Raw genomic sequence first — 19,626 nt, 5'->3', positions numbered from 1 at the left:
ACAGAGAGCCGGGGACGGACAGAGAGCCGGGGACGGGACAGACCACAAAGCTGTGACGTTTTCACAGGACAGAAGGAGTCATGAAAGCAGCTCCTCTCTCTGACCCGAAGCAGGAAAACTTCCAGCACAGCAGCGCCTAAATCACACCCTTTTTTTCAAACCGTCCTAATTCTGTTTACCAAATGATTTTGTATGACATTTTCAAATATTCACTCCCGATTAAGGAGATCAGGAATGTGTTGCGATCGAGTACTTTTCATATTTATATATTTCATACTTCCATTTTAAACATTTGAATGTGACAATTTATGCTTGTTTTCATTTTCATAAAAAAAAAAAAATATTTGTGCAAAATAAAATCACAAAAAAACATATTTTCCTGATCCTTCAAAACAGCTGGTCTGTCTGCCAGAATTCATATTTGGACACCAGCCTCATTTTCGCTGCACGATGTCTCGACCACAAATAAAAAAAATTCTTTCTACCGATTTAATTAAATTCATATCAAATGTAACTGTATTCATTCCGTCTGTTTGTTGGTCTCCATCAAATAAAAGCAAAGATATAGCGGCAAGAAAAAGTATCTGAACCTTTGGGAATTTCCGAGCTTTCTGCATTATTATTTCGACTGTTGAACAACAAATTGAGTTCCACAGTAAAGATTTTAGGATTTAATCGGACTTTCCTGCCACCTGATTCCTCCTCTTGTGTCCCAACAGTGAATCAATGCTCTCCATCACTGATGGCGTTTCCTTGTGGCTTTGAAAAAAAAACCTTGGAGTGCTTTGGTTTAGCCACAGCTTGATGTAGATTTATTTATTTTTTTTAGCTTTAGTGGTGCACTCACTACTCCATTGGCGTCCACTCACCAGGCTGCTGACGGATCCTCCCAGGGTTCGTTTTGCATGACGACAGCTAACAGTTCTTCATATTAAAACAGGTCTTTTTTTATTAATTTATTCTCTATTAAAATAAATCAGAACACAGCAGAAGAAGCCAAAATAAACAAGAGTATGGAATGAAATTCAGTAAATAAAATAAAAGCTCCGGCTGGTCCAACATGGGGGGGGGGGGGGGGGGGGGGCTTTATTTCAACCAAAGTCAAATAAAGCACCACTCTTAAATGTTCATATATATATATATAAAGATATTTATATATATATTTATATAGTTTTCATATACACCTTCAGGCAATGACTAGAGAGGATTCTTTACAGAATCAAGTTTCTTGTGGTTCTCTTAATTTACAGGTAAACTTAGTTTCTGGATTATTGAACCACAGAAAAACTCAAGGCAACTTTTCCTTTGCCTCGTTTATAAAGTACAAAACTGGCACAGAGAATAACCATTTTATACACAATAAAAATGCAATAAAATTAAATTACATAGGAGACAAAAGTTCTGTAAACCTTTTCCCGTTACAGCAAACCTCAAATAAAATCACTTTCTAAAACAAAAAAAAATTTGAATCAGTATAAAACACAAAAAGAAAAAAAAACAACTTTTTTTTTTTTGCCCTTTGAAAAAAAAAAAAAGAAAAAGAAATGCTGTAGCTTGTACGACTTTTTCTGTTTTTCATCTTTACGCGTTGAATGAGGGGGTCGGCCGTGCGTGGCGTCGGGAATTTCAGAGAGCGAAACGGCACGAAGCTGGAGGAACATCAGCAGAAGGCAACCGACAGCAGCACAGAAACAGCAGGAGGAGGAAGTGAAACACGTCCACTCTGAGCACAATTCACATCTTCAAAACGAAAGAAGAAAAAAAAAAAAAGGGTAAAAATTAAAGGAAATGACTGTGGTGAGAGGCGGTTGTCATGGCGGCAGGGAGGCGATGATGTCATGACGGGTGCGGGCCTTTGACAGACAGTTTTGTAACTATGGCGATGGTGGCTTCCACAGTCCTGTGCAGCATGTCCAGCATGTCGGGTGGGGGGGCGGCGTTCGGGAACGTCTGCGACGTGGAGGCGGGGCCACTGCAGCCGTCGGGCCCCTCGCCCACCAACCCGAGCGCAGAGGGGAAGGCGCCGTCCTCCGAGAGGGGCGGGGCCAAGCCGCTGCCGGCTGGGTTTGGGCCCGCCTCGTCTTCCTTCCCCTCCTCGCCTCCGTCGGCCCTCCGCGCCTCCTGCTGCTGCTGCTCCGCCGCCTCCTCCTGTTCCTCGGCGGTCGACATGTGTGGCCGCGGCTCCGGCTCCTCCCCCTGCGCAAACCCCTCCCCCGCCTCGTGCAGCAGAGAGGACGAGGAGGAGGAGGAGAAGGAGGAGGACGACGACGAGGACGCCTCCATCTTCTCCTCCTTGGGCGAGGAGTCCAGGTGTGCGGCGGGGGTGGGGTCGGGCGAGGGCGGGTCCTGCTCCGTGCCGGGGTCGATCAGCGAGGACGAGTCCCGCGTCTCCGTGTCCGAGGTGCTGGTGGGCGTCATGGCCTCCTGGTGATCGGGCTTCGCCTCGCCGCACGGCGGGAGGGCCGAGGAGGTGGACGGCACGCAGAGCGGCGCGGCCGCGTCTCCCGCTCGGTCCTCGCCGCTGCTCACCCGCCGCCGCTTCACCGGAGTCACACCTTCGTCGTCAGCTGACAAACACAAACGAGGAAGAATGAGCACGACGACAACAACAACAACAACAACCGGAGCTCAAAGTGAAAGGAGCCACAAGCAGCCCGGCAAGAGTGAAACCAGCACCAACCGCCCACGTCGAATCTGCTTTAGCTTAAAAAAAATACCGACATGCTGCATGTGGTGCATGTGGCCATTATGTAACGTGGCTGATCAAGTTAAACTATGACAATGACTTTTGCTGCATCAAGATTACTGGGACAAAACTTCTATCCAGGCCCGCCCCTCCCTACACGCAGAACAAGCGCTGTGCGTAGGGCCCCGCGATCCATGGGGGGCCCCATTTTGCGCAAGTGAATTGAATTTCCCTCTGGATCAATAAAGTATCATCATTCTCTGCAAATGCACAAAGGATGCGCGTGCATTTTGCCGAGAGGCGCATAGAGCACCACCACCAAGTCATCCTGAGGCAGGAGAGAGAGAGAGAAAAAAAGAGACGCAATGATTGAAAGCGCGAAGTGTCAGCATCTGACCAATCAGCGGTAAGATGGGCCGGCAGGCAGTTGTTTACAGGTAGAGAGAGAGAGAGCGAGAGCGAGAGAGAGAGAGAGATGGCTTCCAAACGTCAATAAGATTCGGGAGCTCGCAAAAGAAAGAAAAAGTCCAAACAAGAAGAGGCTCGTGCTTCACTTGAATGTGGGGATGTTGTTGACATAAAAAAGAAAAAACTGGCATAAACTGTTTATGCCACAAAGCTTTTTCAGACGTGTGCATCTGTAAAGTTCTTGTTCCACTGTTGATAGAGGCTGTTCATTTGATTCGTTAGTAATTGTAATTGATTATTATTATTATGTTATTGGAAGGGGGGCCCCAAAATAAAATCCTGCTTAGGGCCCCCACTTGGCCAGGGGCCTGCTTCTATCAGTCATGTTGATGTGGCTGAAACACTTTCAAATCTTGATGTTGTAGCATGAGAACTTTCTACATTGATTCATGTCCATTCAAAAGGAGCGAGTGAGTGAGCGAGTGAGTTGCTCGGTACCTTTGGTCTTGAGGTCCTTGGCCTCCAGCTCCAGAGCGCTGCGCTGCTGCAGGCAGAGTCGACAGCGAGCCAGCAGCTCCTGCAGAGCGGGGCACAGCGCCGAGTCGACGGCCTGGGGAGGCTGCACCGACAGCAGCAGCACCAACACCCGCAGGTCCTGAGGCGGCGGCACAGAGACGGAGGGACACAACAGTGAGAGGCGAGAAGACGGGGCGCTGGCGTAAGCGGGTGTTGGTGAACGTGTTCGTACGGCGTTGAGCAGGCCGCTGGTCTTGTTGAGCTCCTGGCGGTGGGCGGCCAGTTCGGGCTGGAGGCTGCTCTGCTCCGTCAGCAGGTTGGTCACCAGGACACCGATGAGGTTGGAGCAGCTGGGACCGGACAGCACCGGGACCTGAGGCAGAGAGGAGCGGGTCACCGGCAGAACATCACCACCTCCAGGGGGAAACGCAATCCTTTGAGGTGGGTTTTTTTTTTTTTTTAACGTCGTTTCCAGGCGAGTCGTCCGGCAGACGAGGCCGTGCACGAGACGTAGGACATAGCAACATGGGACGCTTTTCAAGGAAGGGAAGTGTCTATGCTCAAAAACAATAGTCAAAACTAGATTACACGCTCTGCTTGCATCGCAATGCTTATTTTTTTTTTATTCTACCAATTTAATTATTCACAAGTTAGTATCAATTTTTAATGTCCTCGCGATGCATCTTTACACCACTGACTAAAGGCTTTACTTCTGGGACAGTTATTATTATAAAAACGGACATTTCCCCCCCAAAATGTTCCTGCATATACTCCTGGTTCAGAGCCACCATGAGCAAGTCAAACCTGTAGGGGGCAGTATAACAAGAAGCAGAAATCGCTGTCTTCCCCTCTTCAGGTGCAAATGGAGGAATCGTTTTTTCAAACTCTCCGCCGTGGCCGGAGTATTCAGAAATCATCATTTGTGGTTTTGAGCCAATTAGAGGAGCATTGACCGTTTTAAATTGTGACGACTGTGGATGAAGGAAGATTGAACTCCCTGCTCTGCACATACGAGTCGTCCGGAGTGACCGTGTTGTCAGAGCAGCAGTTGTACCTTGTGCAGAAAGCAGGTGAGGAAGGAGTAGGCCACGTTGTTGTTGAGGAATGTCCGCTCATCCATGAGGATGCACTTGATGTACTCGCTGAAGGCCGGATCCTCACACAGGAGCTTCACGCAGGTTTTAGCCAGAACGGACTGAAAAAGACACGCAAACCATGAGAAACAAAACTCCCCCCAACACGTGGACCTTCTGTGGGTCGAACCGTTGCAAGGAAACAGCCGTACCTGAGACTGACACAGTTCGGTCCAGAGTTTTGGGAAGAGCGCGAGATGAAGCGGGAGTCCTTCGTATGCTATCAACACACCTGAGGAGGACACGGGAGAGTCAACACAGACACGCTGCAGGCTGCTCCGTGTGTCGGGACGTGCTCATTGGAAAGACAAAGACAAAGCGTCTGTACTCAGTTTGACGAGCGTGTCGGTGAATTTCTCGCAGTTGATGGCGACGCGACACAAGAGGTGAATGAACTGGTGGTAGGAGAGGAAGTAATCCAGCAGCATTCGGTCGTACACCTCGTCCTTGCCCTGTCGGGACAGACACACGCGCGGATGAATTTGAATGCTGAATGAACTGAATGAAAAGAGTTATTTTTTGATATATATATATATATATATAAATATTAAATAAGGTGAACAGGAATGGAAAAGGCAGCTTTAAAACGCATCAGCCTGCCGGAGCTCGGAGCAGCGTTACCTTGCCGCTCTCCACCAGCGACGGCAGCAGACACATGTTGAGCTCCGGTCTCGGGGGCCGGATGTTGTTTTTGGCGCCCATAAGCTTGATGTTCTCCCGACAGGGCAGGTAGGGTCCAAAGGACACTGTGGACAGACAGAGGCGTCAGGTGAGTCCCTCCAAACTTTCTTCATCGCCGATTCTGAAAACTACGAGAGGGGGAGGAAGGTACTCACTGGGGATGTTGCTGTGGTGGTACGTGCAGTGGTTGTGCTGCAGGAACGGGACCAGGGTGTGCAAGAAGTCATGTGGACTGAGCAGAACCAGCTCCTTCAGTACATCTGAGAGAGAGGAGAGGGGGGGACAAAACGAAGCCTTTGTCTTAGCGAAGAGTCACAGCTTGAGGAGTCACGCAGGGGGCGTGGAGCTGTGGAGGGGGTTACCCAGGCAGGCGTTGCGGAGCTCGGGGGGGCTGTAGGAGTTGAGAAGTGTGAGCAGCTTGTGAGCAAAGTCGATCCTCTCCTGCCACTGGATCAGCGCCTGCTTCACATCTGAGAGAGGAGGGGAGAGAAACGTGTCAGGGCCAACTGAAGGACGCAATCCAATGCATTTACAGTCAGTGTGGACCAATTCTGATGTTTTGCTCTTGTGTGGCATGAATCGAATCTGCTTTTGGACAATGTGAGCAGGAAAAAGGACTCGAGCACTCAAGATATTTTGAGATTGGAAACGGGCCGTGTTCATGTATTCGACATGTGTTAACCCTCTGGGGCCTGAAGCATTTTGTGCCGTTTTTCACTACAATTGATTTTTCCTTTATATCTCAGATATAAAATTCTTAAACCCTGCCTTTTTTGGTGTCATTTTGTTCAGGACAACCTCATAAATGCATTTCTGAAGTATTTTCATCACTTTGGCATACTGTATTAAAACAGTGGATCTAAAAACACCATAAAATTACAAATTCGGGTGGTAAAAACATAGATTTATTGACTATAAAATTCACAGACATGGTTAACGAATCATTTTGTTTACTTGTAAAGTAAATCTAAACTATAATTAACTAAAATGTATCAAAACAGGACTGAAAAAACAATTATATACAGATATTTACAGTGAAATAGAAGCACTGCCTCAGGCGTTTTTGTAAAACTATTTGCAAAAGGTCACACATATAATGTCAGGTGAAGACAAATTATTTGTGCCACTCAAAAAAACAGACTCTGTCCAACACAACACAGAGGGGCACATCACACATGGCATTTCCATGAAGTGTTTTTACTTTTCTTGTGTTCCTGCAGGCAATTTTTACATTTTAGCCTTTGGCTGTTGTGGTGGAGCTGGAATGATGGGGACAGGGGTGGGGGACAGGTCTCCTGGTCTGGGGGACACCTCACTCCCCTCTAACAAAAATAAGCTGAGGTGTTCAATATTGCCATCAGAATCACTCTCAAACTCAATGTCAGACTCGATGCTCTTCTCCTTCAAAAAAAAAAAAAAGTCGGAGCGCCTGATTGACGTTCATAAGGCGCGTCATTGTTTTGATAGAAAAAAAAAAAGAGTTCACTTGAAACTAAAAAACACTCTAATCTCACTCACTACACACTCACTACACACTAACTACACACTAACTACACACTCACTACATGGTCAAATCATGATAATAGTCGCTTTTTCTCTGATATAAATCTCAACTCACTCATCGCTGTCTCCGTCTCTCTGTTTACTTTTTCACGGGTGAACTAAACAAAATGACACCTCCCACTATGGAAACTTTTGATTGGACATGGGCTCTTCTTCTCAACCAATGAGTGAAAGGTATACTGGCACATTACAAGTGTTGTTTTTTTTTGCTGCTCCGTTACTTTCACTTTCACTCCTGACCGGTCTTCTGCACCTGACGCGCACTAAAATGTCGCGGAAAAACACGGACACAGTTTTCCTCATATCTCCGCTTTTACTTGGGCTATCAACATCATTTAAAAACGAGCTTGTAGTTTTATATCTGCACTTTCGACACGGATTGAAACACTGGACCAGATGACGCTGTGCTGTGACGCTACTGCCTTTTCAAACGGTCATGTGATTTTGACGCTGCAGAGCGTCAATCGGCCCCAGAGGGTTAATGGGGGCGGCTGTGCCACCAGGCTGATCGGATTTTCTTTACATTGTGTCTCTAATGTCATCAAATCCCTCAAGCTTATTTTGTCACATAAATAGTGAACACAGTAAATAAATGAGAAGCATGGAAGCGATCTGACAGGAGCAAAATCCAGAGCAGCAGCCAGCTGATGAGATCACACATCAAACTCATGTCATCATTCATGACTTGCGGCCTAAATATTCATTCCGTTTTCACCAAGAAATGCATCTGAAAGAACATTAAATACAGCTCAAGTGGAACTCAAGCACCAAGAATTCCTCCACCAAGCAGCAGATTCAGATTTTACCTTCTTGAATCCAGCCAGAGTCTCTTTGCTTTAATATATGGAAAGCTACTTTCAGGTTTTATGCTGGTCTGACCTTTGCGCTGCAGGTATGGCCGCGTGGCTTTCAGGACAGACAGGAAGATGGAGAGCAGCTCCACCAGGTCTCCAGTGACGTGGCATGCCGTTGCTTCGTGGTACATCATGTGCAGAGTGTTGAAGGACTGCGGGACACAGAGGGACACTCAGCGACTCTTAACGACCAGGAAGCTCTTATTGAGACGCTTCTGACAACGACGTTTTATTGCAATCAGTCTGTAAATCAAGCGTCACACAATCTATTATCCTTTAGCTACCTCATGTGATTGTCATGATTCCATGACAGGAACAAGTTAAGAGAGAAATCTTTATTTTGAGGAGAGAACCGATTCTTACCTCGGTCATGAGGATGAGTCCTCTGTTGAAGACCACCAGCAGTCGATCTTCATCGTTCTCCAGCAGAACTCTAAAGGCACTGAGAGGAAGAGCAGAGAGGACAGTCCTTCAGCTCTGTAGTCCAACTTCGCATAACCAGGATACAGCTCTGTTCACAGTGTGTGTGTGTGTGTGTGTGTGTGTGTGTGTGTGTGTGTGTGTGTGTGTGTGTGTGTGTGTGTGTGTGTGTGTGCCAACCTGATAAGAGTGGTCCAGCAGGAGCGTCCGTCGAGGCAGCGCAGGTAGCAGCTGATGGTGGTCTTCTTAAATTGTTTAACATCCTCCACTTCTTCTTCTCTCATGTCGGCTCGCTGAGCCACAAACAGCTGCATCAAGTTGAAGAGCTCCTCCACAGCCTAATACGCACACGCGCACGCGCACACGCACGCACACGCACACACACACACACACACACACACACACACACACACACACACACACACACACACACACACACACACACACACACACACACAATTTCAATAATCAGTGTCAGACAAAATGTTTTGTTTCGAGTGTCTGCTTTCATAATGTTGTGGTGCGCGTTTCATACAGAAGTTCATTTGATTAATATCTGCATGAAAAGTGATATACGAATAAAGTTTAAATAGCTCAAATGTCAAAAACTTCTTTATAATAAATAAAAAAAAAATTCAAAGGGAATACATAAGGTAAAATTGCCACGCTCGGGTCCATAAACAGCTGAAAACGTAATGAAATATTTCCTATTCTAAACTGTAATTGAAATTCCATGAATACACATTTTTGTTTGCATATCCAATCGACACAAGGAACTTTCATCATTTTAAAGGTTAAACATGTTTTGCAGTTCAAGCTTAAATTTGATTTGGTGAAAAGTGACACGGAGGCAGCAGGGCCCTGATCTAACCGCGTCCCGTCGACAAAAGCGAAGGCCGGATCTGCTTCGCCCGACTCTCCACTCACCCCCGGGTACTGGCTGGCGTGCGGCGTCAGGTTCTTGAAGGCCCACTGGATGTTCTGGTGCGAGGCCAGCTGGCGAGTGAAGGCGGGCGACTGCTCGCAGCACATGCGCAGGATGCCGTAGTAGGCGGGCAGCATGCCGCGGTTGAAGAGCACCACCTCCTGGTCGTCGTGGTCGGCCAGGATGTAGTTGAAGGCGATGTTCTTGGTCACCACGGGGTTCTGCACCACCAGCCGCACGTTCTCCGCACAGTCCACGCACACGTTGTACCAGAAGGACAGCAGCGCCTGCTTGTTGTGGTTGGTGGCGATGGCCGGCTCCGACAGTTTGGGCTGAGGAAACGTCCAGGAGGTTACAATGCGGCAGAAGGCAGATGACGGATCATTTCCAATACGCAATTTAAAAAAGACCGGATTTCTAATCCCGATGAATAAGAGACCGATAAACACCTGGAAGAGGTTCCAGAGGTCCATGAAATATCCGGAGAACATGAGCTTCTCCGTCTTGGAGATGAGGCAGTAGGTCATGAAGCTGAAGTACTGCACCAGCTTGGTGGTGCCGTGGACGCTGGCGTCCACGTACAGCTTGGCGCGTCCCAGCAGCCCCAGCAGCAGGTTGTAGACTTGGTGCAGAACCACAGTGGTGTCGGGGGACAGCGGCAGCTCCCGGGTCGGCAGGTGGAGCGAACGCGTGGAACGAAACATCTGGCGGAAGGAGTTACTGGGGATGAGGGAGACCAGGAGGTACGCCGCCGCTGGGAAGAGGAAGAGCAGACCGTGACTTCTTGCTTTACGCACTGAGTTATTCCCAAATCAGAAAGCAAGAGTTCTTTTACAGACATGCTCAAACTAACCATAAGTAATCTTAGTTCATCAGTCTTTGAGCTCATATAATCAGAAAACATACAAGTTCAAGTCAACATATAATAGAATCCCATTTTACTTCAAATATCAATCAAATAACAATCCAGCCAAACCACCAAGCAAATTGGAAAAATGTCAAACAAAACAATGCTTTGAGGGTTTTTTTTGTGCATTTCTTTTAAGATATCTTTAGCGTAGTGGACACAATACAATGTTGAGATATTAGTGCTGCTGCCATGAAAGCTAGAAAACTAGCATTAGCCTCAGTTCTGCTGTCAGGGTGTAACAACAACCATAATGCCACAGCGATGCCAGAAGTGTTCATTAAAATCTGCTTTATGTTGCGATTGTAGTCATTTTCAGTAGAAATTGTTCGGTTTTGTGAAAATACCAACATGTTCATCACATATACTTTGTGCCAGAACAAAGAAAGAAAAAAATAGTTTAAATTTAAAGGTGACTGTGGCACTATTGTACAGGTCCAGCCCACTCAAGATCTTTGACACCCCTGATCTACAGCATCAACAGCCAAGAAAACAATCAAATCAATCAACTCGTCATTCAATAAAATGCAGCACAGTGTGTTAATGTTTCGAGTCTGGGCGGTCCTTACATGTGCGGACTCGGGGGTAGTTGTGTGCCAGCAGGAAGCGCTCCACCCAGTTCTCCATGTTCTGCAGCACCCAGCTGTGGGCCAGCTTGTTCCTGGGAGTCTGCACAGCCAGCCAGTCCAGACACTGTGAGGGGTTGTACTCGATCACCTGACGGAGAAGCACACAGGAGGAGCTCAAATATCAGCTTCACACCGCTTTGTTTTTTTTTTGTTTTTTTGTACTGTTAAATATTTTCATAGAAAACAGTGAACAAAACGTGACTTTTATAGGTCAGTGTGTTGCATTATAAGCAGGAGAGGCTGTCTCGTGAGCGCATCAGACCCAATGTTCGCCACTCCTCTTACCTCCCAGATCCTCTGCAGGATATAAGAAGCGAAGGAGGGCATCCCCGGTGGGCCGCCCGCAAACTCCATCAACATTGTTAACAGTTTGAAGAACGGGTTGGCGGCCTGATGGGAGGAAGCAGAGGACGGAGTCACTTTTCATTCCTTCACTATCTAGTCACACCGCAGAGAAGAACAGTACATTGGAAATGTATTGTGCTTGTCGCTGGTTACGTAATTACTAAAACTCACTTTAAAATACAAGGCTATGAGCTGAATACTGGTCAGCAAAAACAGAACAAGAGCTGTATGATCATTGCTTAAGTTATTAAGCTTTGACAACAAAATACTTTTTTTTTTTTTAAATACGAGAGAGATTTTAAATACAATTCATTTTTTAAGTCCAATTTATTTACAAAAGAGTTCCAATATTAAGTGTTAACTCTCCCCAAAGCACTGTATTGATAAAGATGGTAAACTCATGATATAACTGCATTTAAAAGTCTCTTCTGGGTGCAGTGGCTCCTTTGTTACAGCAGTTGAAGTGAGGAAACAAAATCTGTATTATTATTACACTTAAATAAGCAGCTGCTTGATTACATTAAACAAAATAAAAATAAAAATGATGCCTTTTGTATTTGTTGTTTTCCTACAATAATCCTCCTGTATAGTGTCATTAAATTCCCTGCACAGGTCCTCATAGCCCTTCACGGTATTGGCATCAATACATCTGTTAGTTTCTTATTTATTAAGTTTTGCTGTATTGCGGACATGCGTGGAATATTTAAATGAAGATGCTACATAAATTGGTTCAGGTGTGTTGGAGATATTGTAAAGATCAGAATGGCCGAGCAGACCGTGAAACCAGAAGTGCCCCCGGAACCTCCAGCTCGTCTCAGAGCTGCTTACCTCGGGCGTGAGCTTTGCGATGGAGGTGAAGAGCATGGAAACGATCTGTGGAGTGAAGCACACCGATCACATTATTTCCACACTCAGATAGACAGAATAACGGCAGAGTCTGAACCCGTGACATTTCATTTAAACGTACGTGTTCGGCCAGCCGGTTGTTGTAGCGACAGAGGCTGAAGATAAGATTGCAGGTCTGCCGGATGTTGATGCCATCTCTGATGTGCTGGAACAGGAAGGGGAAGCCTTTCCCGCCGGTCAGCGCTGCCATGTCGCTCTGGGAAAGAGTCAGGTGTCTGGACAGAGCAGAGAGAGTTTTTTTGAGCTTCAGGCTGAAGCGGGCGAGGGGCAGCTTGTGTGCGGGGAGGCTTGCTCACCTCTCGGAGCGAGACTGCTCCACCAGCAGAGCGATGAGGGCGATCATCTTCTCCAGAGCTGCAGGGCGGTATTTCTCCTCCGCCAGCGACAAGATGTCCTCCTCCTCGTCCTCCTCCTCCCCCTCCTCCTCCGACAGCACCTCCACCTGAGGCTGACGGGAGGGCGCGAACCATTTACACAAATGATGCACCTCAAACACGTCAGGCTGCACGTCATTATTATAGAAACTGCATACTCACAAGAAAATATTCCTAAATGACTGTGGCATGTAAAATAACTCTCTAGCTGTCACTTTCACTCTGTCATCTTAGAATTCTCTTGTGTGGTTTTAGCCACCAAGTGTTCAGTGATAAGAGCAGTAACTTGACATGATTATATGTGCCATAACACTAAAGATAAGCAATTGTTCCAACAATGTCAGTACACTTTGTTACCAATGTTATCTTTGCTGTAAGTGCAAAGAAAATCAAACTGCAACCATTTATCAGTTTTGGGAAAAAAAAAAAAACCATTGAAAGGTCACCACTAATTAATTTTCTCCAAGAGCGGATTACGAAAATTAATGACATTTTGTATCATTTCTGTTTTTACAAAACATTTCATTTTTGAAAATCAGTGCGGAATGCAAATAAAATGAAAATGAAAACTGTCCTTTGTAAACTTACATTCTCGGGGCCTTTGGTTCCCATGTAGAAATGCACCATGATGGATATGGCTTGTAGTGACAACAAAAACTGGCTCTGCAGACACAATAAAAACAATCAGTTTGGTTTGAAGTCCCCTGAAATGTTTCCACATGGTCGCTTCATCTGATGGAAGCGGAGACTTTCAGAGTAAAGCTCTGGGCCTGCTGCAGAAGTGACTGACCTCCTCCTCTCCCATCTTGGCGAACTCGTAGAGAAAGGCAAAGTACTCCGTCAGGTGTTTGCTGTGCGGTTTGACACCGTGCTCCATGATGGACAGGAGCGTCTTAACAAAGCGAGTGACGCAGGACCGGCTGCCGATGTCCTCCACCGGGCCGTCCATGTCATCGGAGCTGAACACACACAGGTGGACAAGTTGGGAGAGCGACACCTGACCGCAGGTGACCTACAGGCTGAATCTGACACAGCCTGTACATTGATCATGTAGAGCCACACATCTTTCCCAGAGCTCGGTGTGACAGAGGCCCTGAGTGACAAGGAGCTCCTCTCTGGATCTCTGTCGCCGTCTGATTTCAACAACACAACTCCCGCACTGTTTGTGCTGCACACCGCAAACGGCACAAATCCGACATCACCTTGTAATGACCTTTTTTTCAATTAAAAAAAAAGTTCTTTCAGATGAGCTAAACCTCGGGTAAAGAAGTACAACGGTTTCAGATACCCGAGTAGACAAGTGGGTATATGAAATGAGTTTCCTCATATGATGATCTGATAAAACATCACAATTATTCATTTTGTTAACTTGTAGTCTCTTTTCCTCGGAGGTGACTCACCCGTCCTCCATGCCGGGCTGCAGGTAGAGATGAGCATGAACCGGCCGCAGCCTCTGGATCACATGGATACACAACCTCTGGAACATCTGGAATACACAGGCACAAGAGACGATATAAAATAGCGTTCTCACACATCGACAAATAATTTCTTTGTGTGTGTGTGTGTGTTATTGACCGACCTGTCTGACTATCTGATTGGGGCACTTTATGAGGATCTGCATGGGCCACCAGTTGTCATCAGCCATTCGATCCAAAAACCACTAAAACAGAAGAAACATCCCATCAGCCACCAGCTGAACAAACTGCGGGGCGGTCTTGAGTGAGGAAACCAGTGCTGAAGCGCAAACCTCGCAGGCAGCCTGGCTGTTGTTGAACTGTTTGGTCAGAAGTTCTATCCACTGCAGCATGGTGGGCTGGAGGAAGGAGGGAGGGAGGGAGGGGGAGCAGTGAGGACAAACACCAGTCATATGGAACCGTCAAATCCATGTGCAGTGAGTAAAAGCAAGGTGGGAGCGCAGTACCTTCTCCTTAGAATGAATGAACGTCTCAAGGACAAAGGATGTGCTGAGCTGCAAGTGAGAAAAAAAAACAAAAACAAAAACATGTGAGCGCAGCCTGGAATAATACATGAGTTTTCAATCATAATTATGATCTATGTGATCCATGTTCTCAATATGAATCCAAGATTGAGCTTGAAGTAAAGTCAGCAGAAAAGGCAATAGATTATGTAATTAGGCTGGACTGAGTTTGTGCTTCAACAAAAAGAGAAAAACTATGATTGGTTCATACATTTTTTTATCACTCTTTCTCTTCTTGTGATTTAGTTCCATGTTCATCAGTCATACTGGAAGCTGAGCTAACTGCAGCAAATATTAGGTTAAAATACAACAGTTGTCTGAAAATTATATGAATAAGTAGGGACGCGCTGATGTTAGGAAAAATATCACCGATACAAACTGGTAAGTACGACGGGGCGTGACGCTGCTGTGACCCTCGTCAACTAACTGAACCTCATGCATAAGGAGTATGAATGAGGTACTCGGTATTGGCAAGTAGCTAAAGGTTAACCCCGGTACTCATCCAGTAAAAAGTGGTATCGCGGTACATAAGCACGTTTGCCGTTGGAAGCCGTTGAATGTTCACGGTTGCGTAACTGCAGTTGCTTCACACTTTTACAATGTGGACAGAACAACAAACGCATACTAAATAATTTCAATATAAAAAAAAAAAAAAAAGTGGTAAAAATTGAAAAACACCTTGTTCAACTATTGGAATATTAAAACTTCATGTTATAAGACAAGTCTTTTTTTTTTTTTTTATTTTAGTGTGTGAAATGTTTTAAATAAGACTGGTAAAAATTGAAAAAGCTAATCTCTTAAGTCATATTGGTTACCTTAGCAGTCATGAGGGAAACAGCTTTGGGGTCGGGTAGAGTGCTGGGGATGCTGCTACAGAGCTGCCACATGAACCTGAACCAAACAAAACACAAAAAACAAACTTGAGGACAAATACATGATTGAGTTTATTCTATAAAAAAAAACATCAACACTTCCTACTCACCCAAAGTAAGTGTGTTCAAATATGTTTTTATCCTGGAGGAACTGCATGTTATCATGCCAGATCCACTGAAACACACAAAGGAACATATTTAAGGATGTGACCGTCTTTGTGAATGCATTTAAATGAGAAAGACAAAAAAACCTCTCGCACCTCAAGTAGATCAGGAGAGACATCAAAGTTAAAGTCCTTTCCATTCTCCTCCTCCAGCTCCACTCTCTTATAGAAGAGCATGTAGGCACTGTGTGTCTGAAAGCACAAACACAAACAGTCTCACTCTGTCATTTCCGCAAAGTAAATCAAGAAAGCAGAAGATTCTCCTCACCTTCTCGAATGAGAAGTCCATAAACTTGTCAGTGACGGAGTCATAGGTTTTCGTCTGAAAGATGAACAAAGAAGTTGAGATCAAATATGTCCCGCAGTGTGATTTGATAAGATTCTTTTTTTTTCTCTTTCCTGCGTGGTGGCTCGTACCGTCATCTCTCCACCGAAGCACTCGGAGGCCAGCTGGGCCGAGTCGAAGGGCTTCACCTCGGCATCGTTGAACAAGTACCTGCAGGAAGCAGACAGAATGGGTGTTTCAAAACCAAGCCTCTGCATTTACACCATTCCTACACTCACAGACCATTAATGCCTCTGATTCGCGACATGCATTGCAATTCTCGGCCGTGGAAAACAAAAGATGACAACTATGAGAAAACGGTGGCGATGTCTTTGGTCTTGGTTCTAAATCACTCTGTCGCATTGTGAGACCAGTTCAAGGACGGCTGTCGTCATAGTCTTGCCACCAATGACAAATTCAGAGCCAGAAATTTGGGATGATCGTAACGCTGCGGTGACCTCTGTCAACTGACTGACCAATGAAAAGATGTACTGATCAGCGCCACACTGGAGCTCAACCCAAATAGATGCTTTGCACCTAAAAATGGCAAAACATGTAGAAAAAGGATGTCGGATGCAAGCAAAAGCTTTTTGAGGAGTTCTCTCCGAACATTTCCAATGCCAAAAAGCGAGGGCTCCTTTACATGCTTCGCTTGTTTCTTTTTCGTGAATGGATGACGTTTTATCCTTGCGCAGTCACGTCGACTTGCATCTTAAGCTGCCACTCAGCTTGTTTTCATTAGACAATCTGCAAACTTCATGTCGTCGCTCAAAGTGTGGCCCGCAGCAAACTTACAAGAAAACGTCTCGGTACACATGAAACGACATCGCAAAAATCACCAGACCAACATCAAAGAGACAGACAGGACAATTACTTCAATACCTAATCTTTAATTTCCACTCACTGAATACAATGCAATTCCACGATATGATCAGAGAAACATCACTTTGAGAAACATTCCGTATGAGGGTGCTTCTAAATTACATTGTGAAATGACCCGAATCTGAGATGTGGACGTGTCCGTCTGATTTCTGGACATTTCAGGCCTTAAAGCAAGGGGTCTTCCATTCCAGGAGTCGAGGACCGGTGTCCTGCACGTTTTATCTCTCTCCCAGCTTCAACACACCTCAAATCTGATGTCGATGTCATCATCGAGCTCGTAAAAAAAGCCAAGTAACGAGCCCCCTTTCTTGCATTCGGGAGTGTTGCAACTGGAAGAAACCGAAAACCATGCAGGACACCGGCCCTCCAGGCCCGGAATTGAAGACCCCTGCCTCAAAAGTGGCACTCACCATTTGTTGTTCTTGTAGGCGTGCGGGTTGACGATGTCTCTGATGAAGCTGTAGTAATGGCCTCCGTCCGCTGTGCCCGTGTGCACAGTGACGCCGATCAGGTCGTACTCGTAGCTCTCTGTCACCTTGGCCTCACCCTCTTCCCGAAAACCTGCAACATATCATCAAAATGGTTTGAACAGGCAAAAAAAACAACCCAAAACTGACTGATGTCATTCCTCTGTAATAGGAGCACTTCAAGAACTACTTAATTTTTGGTGTAAAAAAACAAAAGCCCACAAACCCTCTTTGCGCTCTCCTTTGCCCATGAGCAAATCCTCGGTGTACGGCGTCATGTCGAGGCGCAGCGGGAAGGAGAAGTGCGTGTTGACCTTCTCCTTCATCATGGTCACCATGTTGAAGGTGTACCTCATGGTGTTGAAGCTGAGGATGCGCGGCAGCTTCTTGAAGCACGCTCTGCGCGAGGAGACCGAGGTCACACGCCAATACGTTCGGTTCCTCCGCGCTGGAACTTTGCAGTTTTTGTATGGTCGGACTTACCTTTTCTCCGCTCGCACCTTCTTCCCACACTGCGAGCAGGTGTACATGTTGTCGCCCTCCAGAGTGTCCTTGATGGTCACCTCGTCCAGAGACTCCTGGAGGAGGACAGAGAGCCGTGAGACAAGGGGAAACATCTGCACGCTCAGTGAAGAAACAACATTTAATGACATTTCAGCGTCTGATGACAACGATGGTTTGATTTACTTTCATTCATTAATTACATTACATTAATTTCATTTTATGTCTGTAGAATTATCAAAATAAAATCTAGTATAAGTATTTGCTTCAGCTTCAACTTTCACCAATATAGCTTTCACATTGTGAATACTGTCTAATTAGATACTTGCATTATAGAAGACATGAGCCAATTTAATTAGTAGTATACAAACACAGAGCTCAATTTCTCTGCTTTCTGTAAGTTGTTTTTTTTAATCATCATAATTACTCTCAGACTTTGGGCTGACAACATCATGAATATTAATCAGCACATGAAATACATTTAGATTAGATATTTTATACTGTATCATGGTGACATTTCTTTAAATGGGGACATATCATGCATGAAGCCAAAAAGTACTGATGTTTTTGGATGAATGAAAACTTTCTTCTCACTGTGTAATGAAAAGTAGCATGAAGGAGACGAATAACTAACAGAAACTGGCATAAACATTTTAAAAACATGCAGTTTTGCCTTTCAAAAGTCTACATTTCACATGTTTGTCCGCTGTTGTAGCACAGATCATTTGAAATCTTTCTTCCAAAAATACTCACGTAGATGTTCTTCATATCAGCCACTTGACATCGTACTGTGTAAAACTCTTCTGCGGTCTGACTGACGTGGTCACAGTCCTGCAAAATAAAAAAAATTAAAACAAAAAAAACAATCAGATCCGAGCAGGTAACAGAAGGAAATACTTTAACAAGTAAAACTGTTCTGCACTCCAGCTTGCAGTGACATGGTAGTTTACAGTAAAATGAACGAGGAATATTTCTCATAATTTCTTCAGGAAAATTAGAAAATGTTTGTGCACCTTAAATATATGTGGTAACAAAAGACAGTATATAACTATTAAAAAAAAGCTAAATAAATGAGTAATATTTCTCATTTCCAGCTCCTGTAATTCCCTCAGACTCACCAAAGACACCACGTTGTTGGTAATGACGCCTCCAAACAGAGTTTTCACTGTGTTTTTCTGCAACAACAGAAAAAGTACATTCAATTATAGAAGAGTCACACTTAAAGCCAACATAATTTGTATAAAATATAATATAATAAATATAAATTTATTAATGTAATTAGTTCACAAAATGAACTTGTGTCAGTTGTATATACTGGGTTTAAATGTCCGTGTTTTCACTAAACAGTAATAAGATGTACAAATGACGCGTTTTAAAGGCTTGGGACAACATCCACCATCTGTCATTTTAAACATTGACAATGAAAACACAGATGTTGATTAAAAAAGGAAACCACGTGAAACACACTGCACATATTGCTGTGGCACAGACGGAGCACTAGTGTAACATGCAGCAGGTAGAGGTGTGTGTGTGTGTGTGTGTGTGTGTGTGTGTGTGTGTGTGTGTGTGTGTGTGTGTGTGTGTGTGTGTGTGTGTGTGTGTGTGTGTGTGTGTGTGTGTGTGTGTGTGTGTGTGTGTGTGTGTGTGTGTGTGTGTGTGTGTGTGTGTGTGTGTGTGTGTGTTTACCAGCTCCTGGGACATCTCCTCGATCTTGGTGATGAGGTCGGTGAAGAACTCTGTCATGTCCTTCTGCTCGCCAGTGTTCAACGGCTGTTTGTCCATGGTGTAGGTTTTGCAGAACGGCCGGGGGTTGTACGCTTTCCTCTCGCTCTCCTGAACACAAAATTAGATGAGACAAGCATCAACAGTTACGAAATATTGTTAAAAGCACGTGAGAGAAGGTGGACGTGACGAATTCCCGGAATTAATCATTTCTTTACGCATTCTATGGCTTATCATAATGCATAAATAAAGAGAAAACGCTGAAGGCATGAATCTGAAACTCACCATGAGATATGTGAACATCTTCTGCAGCTCAAGCAGAGTGGTCTTGTGTTTGATATCCTCAGCGTACTGCGTACACACACACA

The 19,626-nt window shown here is 45.1% G+C and overlaps 1 protein-coding gene across 2 annotated transcripts in view; it reads right to left on the bottom strand.

Annotated features, from left to right (window-relative positions):
- Positions 1-996: 996 nt before the first annotated feature.
- The window catches only part of usp34 (ubiquitin specific peptidase 34), a 55,274-nt gene continuing 36,644 nt past the window's right edge, over positions 997-19,626 (bottom strand). For both annotated transcript variants that reach the window (XM_080520343.1, XM_080520342.1), the window contains 37 exons: positions 19,544-19,609; positions 19,223-19,369; positions 18,655-18,711; positions 18,290-18,367; positions 17,519-17,613; positions 17,262-17,434; positions 16,979-17,129; positions 15,779-15,857; positions 15,630-15,683; positions 15,458-15,553; positions 15,308-15,372; positions 15,141-15,216; positions 14,269-14,316; positions 14,095-14,160; positions 13,927-14,007; positions 13,748-13,833; positions 13,138-13,306; positions 12,936-13,010; positions 12,270-12,421; positions 12,035-12,188; positions 11,896-11,940; positions 11,008-11,112; positions 10,663-10,810; positions 9,636-9,940; positions 9,189-9,518; positions 8,442-8,599; positions 8,205-8,283; positions 7,867-7,993; positions 5,787-5,894; positions 5,580-5,684; positions 5,365-5,489; positions 5,072-5,195; positions 4,896-4,975; positions 4,665-4,805; positions 3,843-3,983; positions 3,593-3,749; positions 997-2,567 (listed from right to left, as the gene is read on the bottom strand). In XM_080520343.1, the coding sequence (XP_080376469.1) occupies positions 1,837-2,567; positions 3,593-3,749; positions 3,843-3,983; positions 4,665-4,805; positions 4,896-4,975; positions 5,072-5,195; positions 5,365-5,489; positions 5,580-5,684; positions 5,787-5,894; positions 7,867-7,993; positions 8,205-8,283; positions 8,442-8,599; positions 9,189-9,518; positions 9,636-9,940; positions 10,663-10,810; positions 11,008-11,112; positions 11,896-11,940; positions 12,035-12,188; positions 12,270-12,421; positions 12,936-13,010; positions 13,138-13,306; positions 13,748-13,833; positions 13,927-14,007; positions 14,095-14,160; positions 14,269-14,316; positions 15,141-15,216; positions 15,308-15,372; positions 15,458-15,553; positions 15,630-15,683; positions 15,779-15,857; positions 16,979-17,129; positions 17,262-17,434; positions 17,519-17,613; positions 18,290-18,367; positions 18,655-18,711; positions 19,223-19,369; positions 19,544-19,609 (4,977 nt within the window). In that variant the 3' untranslated portion in view covers positions 997-1,836. The remainder of the gene's footprint in view (positions 2,568-3,592; positions 3,750-3,842; positions 3,984-4,664; positions 4,806-4,895; positions 4,976-5,071; positions 5,196-5,364; positions 5,490-5,579; positions 5,685-5,786; positions 5,895-7,866; positions 7,994-8,204; positions 8,284-8,441; positions 8,600-9,188; positions 9,519-9,635; positions 9,941-10,662; positions 10,811-11,007; positions 11,113-11,895; positions 11,941-12,034; positions 12,189-12,269; positions 12,422-12,935; positions 13,011-13,137; positions 13,307-13,747; positions 13,834-13,926; positions 14,008-14,094; positions 14,161-14,268; positions 14,317-15,140; positions 15,217-15,307; positions 15,373-15,457; positions 15,554-15,629; positions 15,684-15,778; positions 15,858-16,978; positions 17,130-17,261; positions 17,435-17,518; positions 17,614-18,289; positions 18,368-18,654; positions 18,712-19,222; positions 19,370-19,543; positions 19,610-19,626) is intronic.

The sequence above is a fragment of the Blennius ocellaris genome, assembly GCF_963422515.1.
Source record: "Blennius ocellaris genome assembly, chromosome: 3".
In the NCBI taxonomy this organism is placed as follows: Eukaryota; Metazoa; Chordata; class Actinopteri; order Blenniiformes; family Blenniidae; genus Blennius; species Blennius ocellaris.
This window is presented reverse-complemented; position numbering and strand designations above follow the sequence as displayed.